General features: G+C 40.3%; 1 protein-coding gene across 5 annotated transcripts in view; it reads right to left on the bottom strand.

The window, feature by feature from the left end:
- LOC133475469 (plexin-A1-like) overlaps nt 1-23295 on the bottom strand; it is a 231610-nt gene that overhangs the window by 145296 nt on the left and 63019 nt on the right. For all 5 annotated transcript variants that reach the window (XM_061768359.1, XM_061768375.1, XM_061768394.1 and 2 more), the window contains one exon: nt 17343-17525. In XM_061768359.1, the coding sequence (XP_061624343.1) occupies nt 17343-17525 (183 nt within the window). The remainder of the gene's footprint in view (nt 1-17342; nt 17526-23295) is intronic.

Here is a 23295-nt window from a genome sequence, read left to right as displayed (position 1 = left end):
AGAAGATATCAGTTTGACACTATGTGAAAGACATTGCAATGTGCTCCGTAACAACCCGCATGGAGCAAAATGCAGAAGAAGAACTGAATAATTTGACTATTTATTTCTAAGCATCAAAGAAAAAACTAGTGTAAAACTTTGCCAGATATTACATCAGAGTTTCAGGTGACAGTATTCCGTTGGTTTTATCAAAATGACCCGACTTATTAGAATACGGCCTAAAATAAAAATCGCGGCAGACCCTCACGTGTCTGAAAAAGTGTCACTGCAGCTCTGCGATGTTGGCCATCTCGCAGCCATTCCGCTTAGTGACTTTGCATGGCTGATTGAGTTAATGTTGCATCTGCTAGTGTTGACATGGGAACCCTGCAGTGATGTTCTAGTGTTGTCTGTTCCTGTTGGGTCTTCCTATCGGGACACCCAGCCAGTGGAGCCAGGCACGTGTATGTGTGTGTGTTAACTCCTAAGCCACATGGGTAGGGGGTAATCACGTTAGCAGACGGGTTGATAGGATCATATCCAACAAACACGCCAACACACTCATGCACAAACAATTCTGAGGACTGCCATAAATGTTTTGGACAATTTGTCCAAAAAAAAAAAAAGAAAATGACCTCTTGCAAAATATTAACATGAAGGACTATGATAAACGCACGGACCAAATAACCTCGTCCTGATTTTAATGGAGGCTTTTTCAACTGCAACAAGGAGTATATGACAAAACTTTCATTTTCATTGTATGCTTTATACACTCCTATCCAACGAGGCTGTTCACCACACTTTCAATGCTGTCAACATACTTTCAGCGTAGTGAATTAAAATTCATCAACTGAACTCAGTCTGCCAGTGGAAAGGCGCAAAAAACATTTATCAGCGTGTCAATACTTCAGGGGGCCAAAGCATGCAAAAATAAATAAATAAATACAATAATTTAAAAAAGCAGAGCCAATAAAACAAAGTCAACTACGTACAATTTTGGACTATATCGCATGCTGATACATGAGGCATATTTTTATTCAGTGCTGAAAGTGCAAACAGTAAGAAAAACATGAGAGGAGCAATCGTATGAGGCAAATGCCGACAAGCCCAAAATACTAACTGCAAAAAGAAAAAAGCCGCCATGACGCAACATGCTCTCTCTGGAATTTAGTAGGAAATCATATAAAAAGGATATTTGCACAATTTTGCTCGTAATTAGACTATTCTTTGGTAACATATGCAGCTCCATGATTGGGTGTGGATCCCTGCAGAATCATACTCCAAAAAATTATGAGTAATTCTGGCACTCATTCGATAAACATTTCAGATATTCTGGGTTTGTTTCCCCCCCCCAAGCAAATTCATTTATGAATATAGTCCTCCTAAAAACACTAAAACATCTGGAAATAAAGATAGTTCTAGGATTATCAAGAGCTGTTGTTGTTGTTTCCATTTCTGTCAGTAGTTTTGTCAAACGGTTTGGAGAATGGTATCTGCTCAAAAGTGAGGAAAGAGTTTGGGGATGGCCCTTTGTTCCAACATGACTGCGCTCCAGTGCACAAAGTAAGATCTGCTTAAATGAGTTTGGTGTAGAAGAACCTGACAGCTCTGACCTCAACCATGAAAAACATCTACTAGGACACAGACTGTGAGTCAGCACCTTAATAATATTCTTCTGGGTAAAATGTACAAAAAAAGATCTCATGCAGACAAACTCCAAAATCTTATATAAAATCTTCCCAGAAGAGTGGAAGCTGTTCTTCAAATCCACCTCAGCTTTTCTTCCAGTCCAGGTGTCATGATGATTTTGTCCATACAAAGTACAGTGCCATGAAAAAGTATTGAACCCACTGTGTTGTTCAATTAAATAGAACCTGTTTGACAAAATGAAGTCGGCCAAACGATGTCAAAAAGCTGTAATAAAATGACACAATCCCGAGACAACATCTAAAGAACTTCAGAGATCCCTTGCCGCAGTTGAGGTCGGTGTTCATGACTTGTCTTCTTAGATTTGGCATAAATGTAACAAAGCATTTCAGAATAAGAACAGTCAAACACGGTGGTGGTAGTGTGGTGGTCTGGGGCTGCTTTGCTCCTTCAGGACCTTGACAACTTGCTGTGATTAACGGAACCATGAATTCTGCTTTTTACCAAATAATCCTCAAGGAGAATATTCGGCCATCAGTTTGTGACTTCAAATTGAAGCACACTTAGGTTCTGCAGCAAGACAACAAACATAAACATACCAGCAAGAAAACGTTTGAATGGCTTAAAAAAAGTAAAATGAAGGATTTGGAGTGGCCTAGTCAAAGACCAGAGTTAAAAAGGCCAATCATGCTCTCAAACCCTCTGGTGTAGCTGAATTACAACAATTCTGCAAGGAAGAATATAGAGATGTGAAAGTCTCATTGCCAGTTGTAAAAAAAAAAAAATACTTGATTTCAGTTGTTGTTGCCGAGTGTGGCCAAGCCAGGTATTAGGTTGAGGGCGCCATTACTTTTTCACACAGGACCAGGTAGCTTTGATTTTTTTTTTTTAAATAATTGTTTCTTAAAAATCACCATTTAAAAACAGCATTTCACAGAAGCGGCTCAATACTTTTTCACGGCACTATAAATTGTCATACCATAAGATTTTTTTTGTTTCTTGTCTGAACAATAACATGCCTTGACACCAGTTACTACGTACTGTATTTTAATGATACGGTTAGATTACTTCAAGAGTGTAAATCATAATCTAAATACAGTAAGTATAAATTCATGAGCTAAGTATGGGTCAAAGGAGTAAATGCGTAACCCTGGAGTAAAAAGAGCATGAAACTTGTGCTTGCCAGACAACTTTTTAGTTCCCCAGAGAGATTGTGTGAGAAAGCGTCCGCGGTGGCATCCGTCTAGACCTCGTTCCCTTTGAGTCTTGCTAAAGGCATCAGGCGCAAACTCATGCATGGGCACATAAGCTCCGGGGGAATTGTTGGGGCGGCAGCATACATCACGGCTGTAATTAGCCATTGCTGCTAGCAGGCTCGCAGTAATGCTCGCTGAATGACAACAGGCCAAGTTCACCACAAGGTCAAGAGTTGGGAAAAAGTCCGCCCCGTACATGTTCTATACTGATATGTGCTGTACAATCACATACTGATAGTATACATTTGCTGACATATACTTGACATGCCGCACATATGAAAACACACACACACACAAATACAGTAGTTGGGGCATCTGGTCAGTGTCACTGTGGTCACAAAAACAAGGATAGCACATATCACAGCCATGCAAACACACACAAATGTGTTTTTATGTCTCAGTGTGGATGATGTTTTGTCGTTTATTCATGTGGGTCACCACTTGCACTTTGGCTGGAATGGTGCAACATACAGTACATATCTGTCAACAAAGGGAAGTTCAGCACCAGAAAGTCACTTCAGAGTTCAGAAAACACAAACACACGGAGATGCTGCATCAAAATAAACAGGATGCTGTGAAAATGTTATTTATGAATCCATCAAGCATAAGAATAAAATGCATTTTTATCTTTTCATTAGCAGGTACCTTCTTGCGCATCAATACAAAAATGTTTTCGCAAGCCTCCATAAACAGAATTAAAGGTGTTGGTGGGTTGGAGGAGACAGTGACACGCCAATACATCTCTGTATCTGTCCCCTTGGCAGCCATCATTATGCAAATAACTGTGCAGAGAGATGCAATGTGCTGTAATGTGACTGTTTGGCGGCACCAGTGAGCAGTAATCATCTTAAGGAGTATGAGTGTAGAAATCAAACAAGGTTATTTATTATCCAGTGATCCTTAATCCGATAAACTGTCATCACTTCACTCTGCGGCAGTGCAGAGTGAAGTATGAATAAAGAAAAAAAGAATAAGAGAACATCGAAAAAGCTTTGGCCTGACTCCTTTTTTTTTTTTTTTTTTTTTAAGAACTTGTGCAGCTAATGAAGGACAAATTACGTGTCATCTTTTTATTTGCTGCGTGACAGTATGTCTCGTGATAAATAAACCGAAAAGATAACTGAGCAGAGTAGCCAGTGATGATGGAATGGAGCGAGTCCAGAAGGGAGGCAAAGACAGGAAACAATCAATCAAATTCGACCCCTCTTCCCTCCCTTTCTTGCTTTATTAAACTTCCTCTTTGTTGCCCTTTGACCCCACAGTTCCCACCTCTGCAGCAACTTCAGAAGAGAGAAAGCTGATTTTGTTTTCCCTTTTGTAAAAGCGTTTTCCCCAAGGCTGACTGGCAATGTAAAAAACATAACCTTTTTTTTTCTCTCTCTCTCTCTCTCTCTCTTTGCAGAGGCGAACAACTCATGATGACCGACCTGGGAGCGACACCGCAAATTGCAGGTTCAATCCAAATAAACAATCAAAGGGGGGAAAGCTATACATACAAAAACACACTGCTGTCCCCCATGGGCTCTAATAGAGCTTGATGCCAAGTAGTCAAAGTCACATTTCCTCCACTCCGTGATTTGCCGACCAATTTGCGCTTTGTTAAAAATGTCTTCCCCTTAAGCAATCTGGAATTACAACGGCCCTGCAGTGTAACAACATACATTAGAGTAATATAATATTAAAAAAAAAACACCAAGAATGAACTAAGTGACGATAAGGAATAAGGAATGTTCCTTAACATCTTCAGTGATTATCAAAGTCACAGTGAAACTAAACTATTGTGAAAACAAACACTTAAAAGTAAAGCATGATTTTACAAGTTAGAATGAGTCTTGTGCATTTTACATTATATAATAAATCTCCAAATGACTGTAAGAAGTTTCCCTTAGACGTTTTAATGAAAAGGATGATATTTTGGATATGGATTTATTATTCTAATTTTGTTTAACATACTTTCTTGTGTAATTTCCACGAACAGATCACCAAAACTAAAACTAACTAACTTAAATGTTGGCCACGGTATGAAAAATGTTAGGCTTTATTGTGTGAAAGAATTGATAGATAGAAGTTTGGTTTGACATCTCAAGACAATGAAACCTCCATTTTTTTCTACAGAGCAAGTCATTTTTACACATTTAATGGACATTGCTGAGTTTACATATTTGTATGTATTTCTTGCATATCCAAGACTTAATGTGAGTCAAAGTCATAACCAACATCGCCTCAGAGTACTGTAAGATCTCTGCACAAATCCCCAAAACAAATGATTCATCAGTTTCATGAAGTACTTGGCCCGCAAATAGCGCTGACCTCAGCCCTGGAAAAAAAAAAACCTTTGGGGAAAAACTGGAACGCGGACTGTGGTCCAAACTTCATCAGCTTGCGCTCGTGTATAATAATTTCCGCTGGTCTAAAATGAAATATTACACACTGAATGTGGGCGGTGATGTTTGGGTGTCCACGGAGTTCCGGTTCTAAAGTGCACCAGCTCGGAGGCACTAGCACGGCTGCATGCTGTCCAAGAATCTGTTGTCCTTCTGTCTCTCACTCTCCTCCATAATCCCTCTCTCCACATTCTGTCATCTGTCTGGCAGAGGAGTACAAAGAAAGAGAAGGGAGGAGATGGAAAGGGAGAGAAAGCGAGACTCTGGGCGGCCATGCACAGGCTGTTTGGGCCGATACAGGGGGCTGTAAGGAGCTCTCGCATCTTTAATCTCCCACCCCCACAGTCATATGAATCAGTCTGTTCATACCACTCAAATTCATTCACTTACAAGATCGGTCACATTTCGGCAAAAAGGACATTCGTTGCACAGTTTGTACGATTATTTAATCAATGTTACAATAGAACTTGCGTACAAAACGATAACTTAAACACATAAATTGGTGATGAACTGCAACCAACAAGCATGTAATGCTTAGATGTGACCAGTTTCTGTGCAGGTTACTAAACAGCTCTAATTGGATCAAATGTACCGCTGTACCGCTTCTCCTCACCAGGGTCGAGGGCGTGCTGAAGCCTATCCCAGCTATCTTCGGGCAAGAGGCGGGATACACCCTGAACTGGTCACCAGCCAATCGCAGGCCACATACAAACAAACAACCATTCGCACTCACAATTTAGAGTCTTCATTCAACCTAGCACGCATGTTTTTGGAATGTGGGAGGAAACCGGAGTGCCCGGAGAAAACCCACCCAGGCACGAGGGAGAACATGCAAACTCCACACAGGCGGGGCCAGGATTTGAACCCCGGTCCTCAGGACTGTGAGGCAGATGTGCAAACCAGTCGCCCACCGTGCCGGCCGTACAATATATACTGTTATAAAATAAACTAGATATTGGGGGGAAAAAACCTGTACCTACTATATATTATACATGAACATATGAAAGAAGAATGGAGATGACCACTATTGAAATTTGTATAAATGGTAATTGTGTTTCTCATGTTCATAATCCACTCTGCTTGATCCGAGTGACTAAACTCTCTTGCGCCCACAGGGGTTCAGATTTGTTCTATCTTCTTTTTGCGTGTGCGTTGTCAAGATTAAATTGATCATGAATGGACTGAATGATGGTCTTGACATAATCCCCCAGGAGCCCTTTCTCCTTTGAGCCATCATGTTGGTCAAAAATTCATAATTGACTCAAGTGGAGGTCCCTTTCTGTTGTAATTTAGTGGATTAACTGCATCCATTAGTCCCAAATGTTACACAGTCCATTATAACCCACATATAATAATGTGACGAAACTGTAATCAACAGGTCTTGTTTCATTCGTGGTTGAAGTACAATTTATTTTAATAGGGAATTGGAAAGTGTGAAATGAGGCATTTTTCACCGGTTCCTTATTTATGAAGTCACCTTCCCGGTCTTGAAATATTGGTGTTCTGTGTGCAACGCACTTATGTTAGTTCTCCCCTGCTGGCCTCATTGGAATTAGCAATTAGCCCTTTAGTTTCTTGCCATTACAATCACGTTTACTGTGAGAACTGAGAAGGTAAATCAAAAACTCTGTAAAATGCACTTAAAGATTTACCCTTGATTAAGCATTAACTGAAGATCGAAAAACTCCAAAATTACAGCACATTCCCAAGTTTGAGCCTCTATTTCTTACTTACGACCCTGACAAAGTTTCAGATGAATTTACAAAGTCATTTAGACATCCTATACTGCACAACAAAAACTCATCTAATTACGCAACTGTGGTGAAGCATAAGCTGAACACTACTATTTACTACTTCCTCACTATTTATCATTGTATAACTATTGCATTACCTTAAAGATGCTTTGCAGGAAGAATCCTCCTATGGGATGTTGCAATATGTGCAGCCAAGAAGCTACTGTTTATTTGAAAAGAGCATAACTGACAGTGGGACAATGTGATTTCCTAGGAATGTTCTAAACGTGTTTATTTGAAAATGTACACAGATAACAGATAACAAAAAATGCAGATAACAAAAATAAAACGTTCCATACTGCTATGTACCTGCATCTTTCCTTTTAAAACAATGTTGATAAATCATTAACATGATCAGTGTCTTCCACATAGATGAATGTCATTAATTATTCCGAGATAACATAAAATTAAAGGGTATTTGAGCAAATGTTTTATTTAATGTATAATAAGTGTGTATCAAACGGCTAGCTAGCCGTTTGCATTCATCAGCACCCAAAACGTCGGTTTCAAAAAGGTTGGCGATCCCTGATGGAGTATTTGTTCTACACTCATCTATTAACAGTAGTTAACTTTATATTCACACTTGTTACATTTAGAACATTAAAAAAATGTGACAACTAAACTCCCCTTTCAATGACACCTTTTAAGTAAAGAGTGACAGTTTTATTTCTTATTGCACGATTTACCTTCTCTTTAAACTTTTTTGATGAATAAGATTGGTTAAATAATGAATGGCTTTAATGTTGAAACTTCCTCCAAAAAAATCCTTGAAAGGTTTCTGATGGTTTTGTGATGGCAACATTTTGACCCTTGAACAGATTGCTTCTTCTAAATGTTTTCAAATGCAAGCAAAAGTGAGGTCAACTCATGTCTCGCAAGAGATGCTATTCAAGGTATTAAGGTTCTACTGAATGCCAAAGCAGCTAGTAACCTATCGGAGCCCCACGCCTCTCTGTACTTTGCCTATGATTTCTCATTAAAGACATTGGAGCCGCTTAAAGTGTTGTTTTTTTTTTAATGCTGGAGAAAAATAAGTGAAGCTGCAGAAGGTCATTTTATGCCAACAACTAAATACTTGTGAGAAAGCGGAAGTGGGTACAGTACATGGTTTTTAAGTGCCGCTGTCCTTGAGTGCAGAAGATGTTCTCTGGTGCAATCAGTTCTCAGAAGGGTCCAAATGAGGACTTTCTGGAGAGGAACCAATCAATAATATAAACATAATCAAGGACATTGCACTGACTCTCTCTAGATCTCAACCTTAGTTTATATTTTATTATAACTGATTGAAGCGTCTGTAATACCAGGGTGTCTTTAGGTTATTAACAACAAGGCTTTAAACGATCAGGATTTTTGTATCTTTGTTCCTCTATGTATGCCAGTGAGGCATAGTGACAGACAGAACAAATGAATGGTCTGCTATTAGATGGCAGGAAGTAAATATAGTAATGAATGTATCCACTTTTTGTGACATTTTTGTTTGTTGGTGTGCTGTGAGATTTTGCAATTGTAAAATATGTTCCTTGGCTCCATAAAGGTTGGAAATCACTGCTCTAGTCAGATCGTGTATTCTAATCAGTCAGATCAAACCAACGTTACATGACAGAAATAATGGGTGCTAACTTACTGTAATTAAATGACTTTCTTTTTAAGTAAATTACTTCACCCACACCGAAACTTTAGAGCATGATTCGACAGAACGGCGGCATGCTTACGTCCAACCGTTCGTGCAACCGCTCGCTTGCTAGGCTACATAGCATTGTATTGCCTGCTTGCGAGCCGTATCGTATTAAAAGTACGTGAACATACCTCAAGCGAGCCTTAAACAAACGTCCTCTCCTGTCCTGAGCAAACGGGATGCGGTGGTATCAGAATACAAGACTTTATTGCAGTAGTCAATCGTGAAAGAGCTAATTTGTCTTGTAGTCTGATCCGGGCATTACGTGTTGTCTGTCTCAGACGTGTTGTCTGTTCCACACCATCAACGTTTTTTTTTTTTTTTTTTTTTTTTTTAAATAACTTTACTGGCGGTAAGATATTTTCAATAGTACGTCAGCCGATCAGCATAAAATGCTAAATATCGGCCGATACTGATCTGCCCGATAAAATTGGTGTAAAGGTCTATTAACAACACACATCAACACGGTTGCTGAGTCATGAATTCAATTCCATGCACTGTACCGACCTGACAACTTGGTCATAAGATGGACACAAAGTGGTTTCTCTGCCTATAAAAAAAAAAGCTTGTCAAGCGAAAATACATTATTATTATAATTATGGGATCCAAAAAGTTTTCTTCAGACGAGAAATCTGTGACATTACGGAAATGTCATAAAAGACTGGTGACTGTGGAGCACTACACGTGTGTCTGAAATTTAACAGACGGACCTTGTGTATGTGCAGGAATAAATGGGGAGACAGATGGGGCAGTCTAGAGGAACAGTTGAGGAAGGCTTTACGGTGCAGCTGCCCCTTTCTTTTTCCCCTCTTCAGCAATCACACTCAGACACACCAAAACCTACATTGGCACTATGTTTATTTGTAAAAGCGTGTCTGCCCGTGTGTGTGTGTGTGTGTGTGTGTAGCATCAGGTGGACAGCTCCCACTCTACATGAGGAGACCACAGCTGTTTGGATTTTCAAAACACACACAAGCCTCGCAATCACAAAACAATGCATACAATGATGAAGATGAAAACACATACATGAACACACATTTGCACGTGTGTGTGAAAGGGACAAAAAATAGGCATTGGAATCCTTTCCTATGCCTTTTTAATCAAGCTCAGATTTATTAAAAATAAATCCCTAACCGCTATTGGCATTGACAGTAGCGAATGACTTAGCGAATCACAATCAAATTGTTACTCCTTGCACTATTCCGAAATGCATAACTTTATCCAATTCATCTGCCACTCTCGCAGTCTGCCATAAACGTCCACGGCCATCGGACGCAGAGATGATTTATAGTAAGACATTAATAACAAACTACACATCATTAATAGAACACAATAATGTCACAGTAGAAAACCCAATTTAAAAAAATGATTTTGCATCCACAACAACAATGGCAAACAATAAATAGTAAATACAAAAGTTCAGTCCAAATAAAAGCCCAAGCGAGAGAGTGTTCATTTCGATAGCAAGAAGCAATGTCTGAAGTCTAGAGAATGAACAAGTGGATCTCATCCTGAAAGCTAGTCTGTGCCATGTGATTTGAAGCAACACACACACACAAACACACACACAGACATATGTCGCATGGTACTTGTCCTGCGTGTGTCGCATATGCAGCCATCAATTCCTGGATATGCACAGACAAACATCGTGATGTGGGGCGGGCGGGCGAGCCAGTTTGGATCTCGCCTAGCACACCTGACACTGGTCATCAGCGCAACGGTCGTCCGAATAAACTGCTGGATGTTGTTGAATATCGGCAGATGTGCGGGTCCGCGCTGCCGTGTGTCCGCACATGACCCAGCAACAAGGGCTCTCTTGGACTTTCTTCTTTGGACTTTATTATTGATGTACTTGAAGTATACTACTGTAATATTGTTCTCGATTTCTTGTCAAAACGAATCTTATCTGAGGCCTCATGTTCAACCCACCTTTTTTTTTTTTTTTAGAGTTTATTTAAGTCTGTTTAGTCCTGTCGACATAATGTGTTAGCTGTGAATGTGAGTGTGAATAACTGTCAGTCAACAGGTGCCGTGCTGGCGACGAGTCCAGCGTGTACGCCGCCTCTTGCACGAAGTCTGCCGGGATAGGCTTCCGCTCACCCGTGACCCGAGTGAGGATAAGTGGTATAAAAAAAAAAATGGGTGGATGGATGAATGGATAGGGACTAGTGCAATATTGCTATCTACAGTACATGGCTCAAGAAACTGCGACATTTTCATTTGTTGCCCCTTTTCTACCAATGTGCTCGTGTGGCCTAGTAATAAAAACTTGGACGTTTGGAATATTTTAACTTGCATGCATGCATGCATTTAATGTGTTCTAAGAATAATGCTAGAAAATCTGCTTTACATGTTCCCTTAAGTGGAATAAAAACCTACTGAATAATGTACAATGTATAGTAAAAGTAAACAATCGAGGGAATTGTATCCCAATAATAAAGTAAAGTGAAACATAGCTCTTCCTAATGATGATGCCTGTCGCAGTTTTCCTTATCTTATGCTGGGGGTTTACTGAACATATAGTTGTTTTTGTTTTTCCTTTTACAACTTCTGTTTTGTCTCGTGGTCTCAAATACACAATTTTTTTATTTTCAGTTATGTTGGGGAATTTGATTCAGTTACTTTTAACAAGAAACAGCCAGAAAATGGACAGAAAACTGTCAGCAATACGCACAGGACATATGACCATAAAGACAACGTGTCCTCATGGGATACAGTTAAAGGAGCACTAAAGAGTATTTTTGTTGTTTTTCCTGCAATAGTTATGTGGGAGAGAAGTGTAACATTTATAATTTACACCGAACTCATTCCATTCACTTTTCATTAGTGTGTTGGGATGCGAGGATTTCTCCCCGAATGTTCTGAGTTCCTGTTACCATTCCAGTGTTGTGTTGAGCAGAATAATTCTGAAGAAATGGTTGTTATGTCCATCCCGACATGACACGTTACAGCTTATAATACGAAATACAGCTAATACATAGTGTTGTGATTTCATAGAAAAGAGGACGTTGTGAAACACTCGATGTTTTCAGCAGGAATTGCCCACATCTCACAGTCGCTAGGTTAAACTGCGACCGCTCCTTTTGTCTCTCAACACGCCAGGACGCCTTCCGACTTATCAAAGATTCATTAGCTCACTAACACATCCATCCAGCTTTCCGTGCACATCGGTACCTCCCATTAACACTGCCCCATATTCTTCCAGTGGGACATCTGAGATAATGCTTTGTTCAAGGACACAGGGGGTAATACATGCGAAGTGATAGCCCACCTGGGAGTTCAACCCACAACCGCAATAGCACACTGGCTGTGTCCAATCAGCATCTGTCCCAGAGGTTGCGAAGGTTTCCTGCTGTTGAAATTGGAATCATTGTATCAATGCTCAAGAGTTACGCTGGAAAAAAAATATTACTTCCTCTACCTCTGTGAATGTGATGTATTTGAATTGAAATAGCACGATGGTAAGAACATTTACTGGGAAGCTCCTTGGAAGGATACCGACTGATCATATGAATACTGATGAAAATGGCCGAGAGTGAAAACATGAACGTAATTGGATATTATCCCACTAACTAGTTATTGGAATCAAGGTAGAATTAATGCGCTCAGGTGTCGTGCACATCTGCTCATTACAAGTTTGCACTGGAAAGAGACACAATGGGTCGCTTCCACTCAAGACACCAACACGGAAAACAACAGCGTTTCAACTCAAAATGATCAATCATCTTTGCCTGCCTGGCTTTTTCGCCATTTAAGCAGACTGAGCCGCCGTTACACTGCTTCAATCATCTTCTGCCAGTCTAAATGCTAGTGCTAATTAGCATTCCCATGCTAAATTACCTCCCATCCCGTGTTCCCTGATTAGGCTTAATCATTCTGACAGCCAGTTTTATAGCTAAGATTGCCCACTAGCTCAGAGTCTATCAGAAGAGATTAGAAAGTGAGCGATTAAAAATATAAAACTGACACTTTGAGAGGTTAAGAGGTATACTGGAAACGGGTTGAAATCATGAATAAGGCATTACACCGTCAAGAAGGAACAAGAAGATAAAAGAAGGAGACCATCTTTGAGAAAGTTTGACCCTGACCTCGGCTCAGTCTACCAACAGTATACATGTCACGGTGCTACCTGGAGAACATCCACCTCTGATGCGCCTGATGTCTAAATAGTGGCCCTGCCGCTCAGTAGTGGAAGGGCAGCATGGAGACAATCATCTGCTTGCCGTGGATCCCTCACCATCAAGGCACTCCAGCGCGTCCTGTCACTCAGACTTCAGAGCTTTCCGAGACAGAATGACAAACACTTAAGCAACTTGAGTCGCTGCTCGCAGGCAAATAGAATGCCGTGAAACCGTTCACACCTCACGCATGACACACCTTAACTGCAATCCCTCATCTATTTTACTCTCTGTTACTTGCCTTTTTGTGTGTGTGTTTTTTTTTCTCTCCCCCAAATGTGGAAATACTTTAGGTCGTTGAGTGTTCTGTTTCATCTTGCCGGATGTGCCATGAATGTCCTGCTCTCCCAGGTAGACCAAAGAGCAGATGAAATGGAGCGAATGATGACATTTTCAGGGTTTTACCAAGATCTGAGGGCTTCAACCCCCCCAAAGATTTCTAGCAAACTGCTTAGAAGTCAACAACCGCCAACACCACCTAAATCTTCTCTCCATGCTCAGTGATGTGCGATGTTGTTGGAAAAATCATACAAATGGAGAAGAAAAACTTGGAAAAGTGGAACAGTACAAAAAAACCCAGAAACAACATCCTACTGTTTTTAAAGAAAAGGCTCATAAAGCACATACAAGTACAATCCCTTATATATGTAACCTACATCCGCAGGCGGCAAAAAGGGGCTAAGCGCTTCCTCTCGGTTCGGGTGAATGGTGAAGCAACGGAAGGAACACAATATGTCACCACAAAGCCACTTACGATTATAATATTCCATGTTTAGGCTTTGTTCATGTTCACGTATATAATGTCATCTTTTGTCTGAAGACAGCAGACATAAAGAAAACGAAATTTGAGAAGGTTCGGCTTCAAACAATCACGTAATCAAACCGTAATCATCCTCGTTAACACGGCATAGACAAGAAATCCGCTAAACTATTTTCCGGGTTTGGTCACGTGACGTTCCGCATATACCGAATTGTCTGTTTTACATTTCATATATATTATTCTATATTCATACCGAATGTGCAGTCATGCAATTGTGATTGACCAGTTGTACTTTAGGATGTCATAGCAAGGTTCTCCAATGGCATCAGTCAAAATGTTCTCTCACACAGAGACACCCTCGCTCAGAAACACACAATTACTGCCTCCAAGGGACTGCCTGGTTGAAGATTCACTCACGTGATTATATATTCACAGATGGATCAATAGACGGAGTCAAACACACTGTAATTCACACAAGGAATTCTAGTCTGTGTGTAGACATCGATAGACTGCGGTACAGGTTAACCCTCAATGAATGGCAATTAAACCACACACTACTCAGCCATTGCACTCCATCAGCCTCCGTCTCAGTACATCTCGCTTTCCTTGTGAGCCCATCGAGTCTCCCGTGTACTGCCTCTTATTTTTATTTCCTAGTTCCACCATTGATGGCGATACTCCAATTTATTCAGACGTAAGCCAAGGCTATTCATTTCTTCTGCCTGAAGGGTATTTTCTTTATTTATTGTTAAGCTTAGTGAACTTGTATTGGTCGAATCCCTGTTGGTTTATTGTAATTGGTGTCCCGTCTCGCCAGCTCTTTGCTCTTCTAAATGACAGCGAGTACATCCAGCTGCACTGATGTGCATGAAGACATTGGCAGCCACCGCATACTGCATCTCTCTATCTCCAAGCAGAGAAATGCACCATATGAGAGGAAATAGGATTTCAATGACTGGGCTATCAGCCAAGCTCTACTGCTAGAACCTTCTCGCTCTTCATAGACAGACAAATTATCTGTCTGCGCGCCCGCCCGCACACACAAACACACACACACACACACACACACACACATGCATATACACAAAGGCACATGAACGCATACCAAAGGGTCAAGCACAAGGACTAGTGGGCAAGGTTTCAGTCGACTTAGCAAAACCCAGCGAGACAGGAAGCAACAGTAAGGAGACATGTTTGTGGTAGTGTGTGTGTGTGTGTGTGTGTGTGCGCGTGCGTGTTTGTGTGTCGTGCAAAGCGGATAAAAAAAAAAAAAAAGTCTGTGCAAAGGTTTAGGCTGTAGTTCACAGTGAAGTAAATGTTCGTGTGTCGGATTAATGCTTGAAAACAGAGTGTAACAAGTGGTAAATAGGCATGTTTTGGTCGACTTAATTTCATTTTCTATACGTTATGTTCAGTGACGTGGCAGAGTTCATCGCTGGTGAGGCGCGTTGGTCTTCCTTTATTAATTAGATCCCGTTTTGTTTGGTAACCCAGTTTTGAGTAATGTTCAATATTAGATATATTATGTATCATGTTTGGCTTTTATTTGAAGCAAAATGTTCAAATGAATGGACTGCAGCTACGCACTTTGTTTTGGAATTTCAGCTAGCTACGTAGAAGAAAAGCAGCAACGTGAACCTGTGTGCTTTCATTCAGTTAGGCAGAGTCTGCCTCACCTTATCTACCATTTTTATGTGATGAGCAAAAATAAATATGGAACACAAAAATATTAAATCTGCGCGATAAGAGACCAACTGGCACTTGCCAATTACAAGCCTCCTCAAGCCAGTTCGTGAGGGATTGTGCAATCTGAGCTGAGGTGAGGCAGCCTGCTCGTGCACTTCACCGTTCACCCATGCCCTTTACCTGGAAATATGCAAATTCAGCAGATTTGACCATGAAATCATGGACAGTATGGATTAAGAAAAAATGACTAGAGAACTAAAACTGTTGTTTATTTTGTACTTTTGATGATGCAGGCCCTTGAACGCAAACCCCTGGAAATGTTGTTCAACAAAAGAATCAGTTAAGTTGCTTTAATAAACTCATTTCAAATTAAACTGCATTTCGAATCTTGAGTCAAAACTGAAGAAAGTGACACTATTTCCGTCCCCCGGGTGAAATCTGAAGTACTACACTATTACTCCCACGTGACATTTTACAATGTTCTGTGCATAAAATACATCTGTGGTGAGATGTACAAACAACTATGAAATGAGTAAAAAAAACTATTCTAACCAGTTCAACTCTAATTCATTCATTGTATATATATATAAACATACTTGTATATGGGTGTGCAAGACTGAAAAACAGACCAGCTACATACAAAGGACTCACCTTTTCATATACTTCCGTCTAAATCTTAATGAGAACACATTGTAGCAACTACATGCAGCAAGAACAAAACTTGTCTAATATCGCCAATTATTGAAAGTATCGCGCGACTGTTTGATTCAACATGTTTTCCAAGGTATTGTGACACCAAAAATAGATTAGTTCTGCCAGGGAATATGATATTACAGCGGCAGCTCAGCTGGATCTATGAAGAAAAAAACAGCTGATTGGCACTCACAACATGATGTCGACTCAACAGAGTTATTGGAGCAACACACACACAAACTCTGAGACACCATGCTGCGTGCACGCCGAATGGTCATGGAAAGTCATTGCTTGCCTGAGATCGAGAGGAGCTTTAGAGGCACAAATCACACACATGCACAAATACTTTAAATAGGTCTGCTTACCTGCCGTGCTAAAAAAAAACTCTTCATGATAACAATCTTGCAACAAGAGTACCAAACAGTATTAATAGGTCTTACACATCCAAGCACCATGATTTGACAACATAACTTCATGCAAATCTTCCCTAATATCACTTGTACCACACACTGCTATAGCTTAATCCTCATTTAACGCAGGGTCGGGCTGGTATTAAACGATTTGGTTCATAACCAGGTTAAAGTTCAAGTTAGCGTAGTTTATTGATCTCCCTCAGAGAGACATTTGTCTCGGCGACAGGGGGAACAGCCAAATCACATGAATGACATACACGGGAAACCACAACAACAACACCTAATGTAAAAAGACATCACTTTCAGAGACAGTAGCGGATTAGATACAGACCAACAATGGGCGCCTGTGCCCATGAAATTGACGACACATAAACCTCCATACCATCTACAAACATTTCAAAACAGCATCCTCAGAAGTATTCCCCTCACATCATCATACCAAACCATGTCATCATAAATACAGGTAAAATGCAATGGCTGGTTTATGCATTCATGTCCTGATACATACCGGTAACCCTCAGACCCATTTGTGGCTGTTTAGGAGTTTGATTGATACTGGAACAAAAGAATGTTTGTAATGAATGAGCCTACACAGGGGAAGCCTCTTTCTCCTTGCAGAGTTCCAAAGAACAATTCAGAGTTTCGCACGAGTCTTGTCTGATAAAATGACATTTTCCTGCCTGATAGTCACCCGCTAAACACACACCAGTCATTCATTTATTTACGTTGTAATATAACACATGAATTAAAATTGGGTGCCTGCTTGATGAGCATTATAACAGCTTAAAGCATTTTCCAATAATCAAGGATCCCGAAAAACTGAAGTGGGACCCAGTTTTTGGGAACCAATGATTAAATGTACCGTATTCTGGGCCTACCTTTTTCATACGCCCACCACGAGTGCCCATGAAGGCCACGGTGTGTCCACGGTAGTCGTAGGCCGCCACAGAGGTCATGCCATCGTCCTTATCCACGTACAGTGGGACGCCCTCGATGGTGGTGGTGCCCCCTAGAGGCTGGTTGAAGTCATGGCCGCAGAAATGATCGTCAATCTGCAACGGCTAGGTGGGACAGAAAGAAAGAGAAACATCAACGACTCCATGAACGCTTTTAACTCCCTTGTCTCGTTAAAATGAATTGTTAATTGTTAAAGATGCAGGAGCCTTTCAGTCTCGCCGGCACTTATGGAACTGGCGCAAAGGCAACACATGGGAGATTTAGTGAGAAGCCATCTGAAATTAATAGGTGTTGTCGGTTATAGCAACTTAAAGTCTTGACAGAGATGTTCAGAAAATGATATTTGTGATTTATTATAGGGGTGAAAGTCCGGCCAGCTTGCTTGTGTGTGTATTAACAGTCAGCGATGATGTATAAATGTCAAAACAACAAACGAGCAATCGGCAAGAAATTACTCCCTTACGTTGCATTGATTTCTTTGTCCACTGCATTGACAATGTAGTTTCGAATAAGAAACCAACCAATCACGCAGCGTATGACATAAAGGGGCAACCGTGAACACATAATCAAGACATGAGCAAATGACAGGAAGTAAATTGTAGGTCAAATTAGCATATTATAATCATAGTGTCATGTATATTTGCATCGATATGGAGGTACGATGGTATGTCACAGTTGATTTACTTGAAAGTGTGTGTACGTGTCGGCGTGTGTGCGTCACTTTGTGTGCGTGGGTGTGTGTGTGTGTACAAATACCCATGTGTGCAAGTGTAAAATAGGCATACCATTTCAATTGAGTAACATAATCTACGATATCAGTGTTTACGTGGGGACGAAAGACACAAACATAACAGTGATATAATGGTAATAAGATTTACTCTGGTGGTTCTATTGGATACACACACACACACACACACTCCCACACACACCTCAACCACTGCAAAAGTCAAATAGCAAGATGTGTATAAGTAACAAGGAGGAATGGAAAAAATAAATACAGTATGATGCTGCTATTTGGACTGGGCAACACAGTAAACAAAAAAATGGATCGATGGATGCTACTTGGGCTATGGTCATCTGGCACAGCATTAACTACTCAAGCAGAATGAAATATTCAACGCAGAGTTTAAACTGGTATCGCAGGAGAGGTACTGTGTGCGTTCACATTAATGCTATTGTGCGTCAAAAAAAAAAAAAACATTTGGAATGGGAAAGCTACTGCTATTGCTTTTCATTCCAACCACATTCTTTTTCTTCTGAGCTCGATGACAGAAAAGAATAATGCCACTTTAGCTTGCGCCTCAAAGCACCGACTAAGCATCCAATCAGAGTGCTCGGATGTCATCCCTACTCACAGCCACTAGGGGGTATAATTATAAAATATATGAGAATTGCTATGATATGACATATGATTATGATATTAACCATAGTTCTCGACACGTTTAAAATTGTGGTAGTAAACTGTAGTGGTGTAGATGCCAAATTGACCAAATTAGAAATGCACCGAAACCACTTTTTACAGACCGAGTATCAGTGAATCTATTTACATTTGAGTACTTACATCCTGCAATTGTGATGAAAATATGGTTTATTTGTATCAAATATTTGGTAAAAACACAATACACAAATGTTTTTAAACATGGCATAAGTTTCCTTCTAATATAATCGAATATATTTTTGAGAAACAACTTGTCATTACTGACATGAAAACATCCAACTGCATGTTTTTCCAACAGTCTTGCCAGGCATTTTCACTTAAAAGTAGCCTGTTCCACAAGGTCTTTCAGTTATGTGGTATCTCAGCCTGAACACTAGGGGGCACTGTTCAAAAGTAGTACATACAGTAGATAAGAGGAGAAGAAGAAATAAGAGACACTGAAGAACGTAGAGTTTGAATATATAAGTGGGAATATGGTTGCCATGTTACCTCTGTGTTAACTATGAAATAAAGTGAGCAAAATGAAATCCAACATTGCTTCTTGTTGGAAAGAGCATCTCCACATGTGTCTCCTTTCCCATCTGCACCCAAGTTACCTGCCAGGCTGCTAAAGTGGTGTCAATGTGTTATATCGTAATCAGTAAATCCATAAACTAAATATAAGAAGCACATCACAGTACACAAGTATATACAATAAATGAACAAGTCATGTAAATAGACACATTGCTCCACCGTGTGATGGGATCGGTGATCGGTTATCGTTTTTTTTTTTTTTTTTTTTTAACTTGCTGATCGGTCACAATGATCCTGATCGTGTAAAGCCTAATTGATACCACGCTGCCAGAGAGAATAATAAACATTGTTAGATGTATAAATGAATGTTGTGAACTTGTCTAAACAAGCCCATAAATATGTTTTCAAATAAAGTGTCTGCAGCTGTAAATACAGGCCTCCTTTTCCAAACCTCACATCTGAAGCAGATAAACAGTTACGCATATACATATATAAAATCACTTTACCCAGCACTTATTTACGCAGGGAGCCAGACATGTAAATTAATCTGCATACGCCAGTGTCTGTCGCGCTCACTCACACTACCGCGCACACATCCACACGAGTGCGATCGGCATCTTCCCAGCACTTTGGCCGGCATACTGAGGATGCTAATGGTTTGTTATGTTTAGACTGACTTGCATCATTACCATAGAGTCAACAGCTTAGACTGAGGCACAGCAGAGCATTCAGGCAACGTGTCTGCAGACAAATGTGGCCTCACACAGACCTGACATCTGCTCGCAGTTGTGGGCCTTGTAGACGACGTAATTCCTGCAGCCAGACTGCTACATCATTAGCCCTTCAGTAACTCACAGAGGACGTGCTGCATCACTTTCAGCCACCGGGGCCAATTTCATTATTTTCCAATCTAATTCTACATGTGATGCATGCCACAACTGGGGGATGTGTCACAAAATGTCATTGGACCACTGTCACTTTGCCTGTTACTATTACATCATTATGCTACAAAGCTTAATAGCGGCACCATCACTCATTAGATTCAAACTTACAATTCAAATTGAATTTCTGACAAAAGTGTGCATTTTTAATGTATGATTTCAAAAACAAATCTATTGGCTCTGACCGGTGAGACCACAGACCGAAAAACAATGCAGCTGTGTTGTCATGGTATCGTCTCAAAGTGCTGCCGCTGCGGCATCCCTATACTCCGTCACTTGAGGGCATACAGTATTTACATGGCATCTAGGGACCGTGATAACGTACTAACGAGCTTTACAGCAATAACTTCGGTATTGTTGCTCTCGCTGGTATTACCGGACCAAGACACCGAAGCCCGTTTCACAGTGCCTTTCCAGAAAATTTGGCGCATAACGGTGACGCAGAGTTACATCACGCGCTGCGCCGGATTTACACCAGTCACGAAAATACATAGAACCCAAAGAGATGTGCCAAGTCTCAGGTTGTCAAACTTAACAAGCCAGTCGCAATTTCCCGCTATCTGCCGTTTACTCCTCTGATACAACCTCAACTTCAACCCCCCCCCCCATCCCGAACCAGTACCTTAGACATGGGACAGGACATAGAAGGCTCCTTGTGTGTTCAGCTTGCACTACTTGAGCTAAAACAATATCTCTTTATTTCATCCACTGCTCCTCTTTTATTGCTTTTTTTATTTTGTTTTTTGTTTTTTAACTGTCATCCATTCACTTTAAGCTTGGTCAGGAGTCATGTTTGAGTCAATAAAATGTTTGCTCGGACATATATAAGAGGAAACGACCTAACCAAAGGATTTCGAGGACATCTGCACGAACCTTTGAAAGCAGTAGAAGGAACTATGGCTGTAATGTGAGAATCCTTCAAGCTATTTTATCAATGCTTGTTCCAAAGAGTGCAGAGGCACACAAAAGTCCTCCTCTAATCTGGCAGGCAGGACAATGTTGAGATCAAGGCTCAGAGGGGGTTTGCACCATCTGTTGCAGGACCCCTTGTTGTTTTTCACACTGATTATCGTACTGTAGGACTGGCAGCATTGTTGGCGTGATTGTCATGCTCCAGAATGAATTTGGCACAGTAAAACGCCTCCCTGATGTTGTGAGATGACAGATAAGAATCTGCCTGTACTTCTAAGTAGTGAAGAGAACTACGAGGACCAGACATAAAACAGACCTAACCCCGCCAGCTTCATAGTTCAACGTCTATGTTATGTCCAACTGAGCCCATGTGTGAATACAGCAGGCCATTGTCAGAATGAAACGGCTATCAAGCAAGCTTGGTCATGAGACTGGAGTGGAACCAGAAAAACAAAAACATCCTGAGGTGGAAAGGAAAGATTCAATAGATGTTAACCACTGATTCCAAACCAAACTGAGTATTTCTTGTCGGAATAGACTGATAATCTAGCTACCTCTAAAAGGCTAACTATGTCCTACAGCCCAGCTTTGCATAAGCCGGTTGCCACGATATTATAACCGCTTGTACAGGTCTAAAGAGAGAGATCATGCTTAGCTGTAATGGTCGTCTGTTTTGACTGAATCTAGCAGAGAGGTAAGAATTTAACAATATATTTATAATCGGTGGCGTAGTTTTCAGTGGTGTAGAATTGCACGGTATACTGTCTGTAGGCCAGAGGTTCTCAAACATTTTGGGTCCACGGACCCCTGACAGGGAAGAACGGTTTCCAGGGACTTCCTCATAATCAATTAAACATTAGTATGATATGTGCCCCTAAACACTATAAAAAGTTGCACTTTTTTTTTTTAGATAAAAGTTGTCAAGTTACAACACGAAATTCATATTTTCAGGGAAAAAAGTTGTAATGTTGTCCAAATAAAGTTGTATTATGTCAACAACAACAACAAATATAAATAAATAAAAAAAAACTGTTGTAATTATTTTCACAAACCAAGATTTATTTTGTCGGGATAAAATCTCATAACCTTATGAGAACAAAGTCTTATATTTCCAAGATAAGGTAATAATATTATGAAATTAAATATTACAAATTTATTCTCTTAATATTACGCCTATTATTCTGGAAAAGACACCTCAATTCTCAAAATATTACAACCACATTATAAATAAATAAACTTTTGTTCTTGAAAAAAGTGACTATTTCTGTAATATGCCTTTTGTTAAAAACGACTTTCTATTAAACAAACAATACAATGTATTCTCCCTTTTTGCTCAGAAATAAAGGATTTATCTCTTTATGTATTTCAACCTAAATATTCATGACCAGTTTAATCCAACGGAACTTAAACATTTATTTCCATGTAATTAAATATTCATCTATCATTACGAACTCAAAATGTTTTGCACATGCAGGGACGTTCAGATTTATGGGATGATACCTAATAAATACAGTATATCAGAGCCTTTTGTTGGCATATGTAAGTCTGTTTGTTTTATTGGCACACCTATCCCGTAAATAGATATAGGTCCATCTATGTAAATGATACGACATCATAATTTGTTGCTAGTTATTTTGCGCATCCCAGAGCCAATAATAATGTTCATATTTACTCACAAATTGTATGTGAACTGAATTGACGACCAACTTCGCCCAAAGGGGAAGGAAATTTTCCTACTGTTAATGTGTCAAAAAAAAACAAAAAACTGTAGGGTCCCCCCAAATGATGTCATCTGTCCCCATGGGCTCGCGGTGCTATTATTATTTCTAGCTCTAGCCATACGGAGCATCATGACAACCGCGAACACCTTTTGTTCCATTTGTAGGGGTGATCCAAGGACAGAGTCCCCTGCGTCGTCCTTGCCCAAGACCTCTGCTGTACATAGTCACAGTGTAGCCCCTGGCATCTCTCACACACACATGCAAAAAGACACAAACGCACACAACCAGAGACCCTTTTTGCCAAAGTCTTGAATGATGAATGTGTGTCGAGAAATTGAGTGAGAGTGGG

Source organism: Phyllopteryx taeniolatus, chromosome 1 (assembly GCF_024500385.1).
Source record: "Phyllopteryx taeniolatus isolate TA_2022b chromosome 1, UOR_Ptae_1.2, whole genome shotgun sequence".
In the NCBI taxonomy this organism is placed as follows: domain Eukaryota; kingdom Metazoa; phylum Chordata; class Actinopteri; order Syngnathiformes; family Syngnathidae; genus Phyllopteryx; species Phyllopteryx taeniolatus.
Note: the sequence above shows the minus strand (reverse complement) of the source record. Positions and strands in the feature narration are given on the sequence as shown.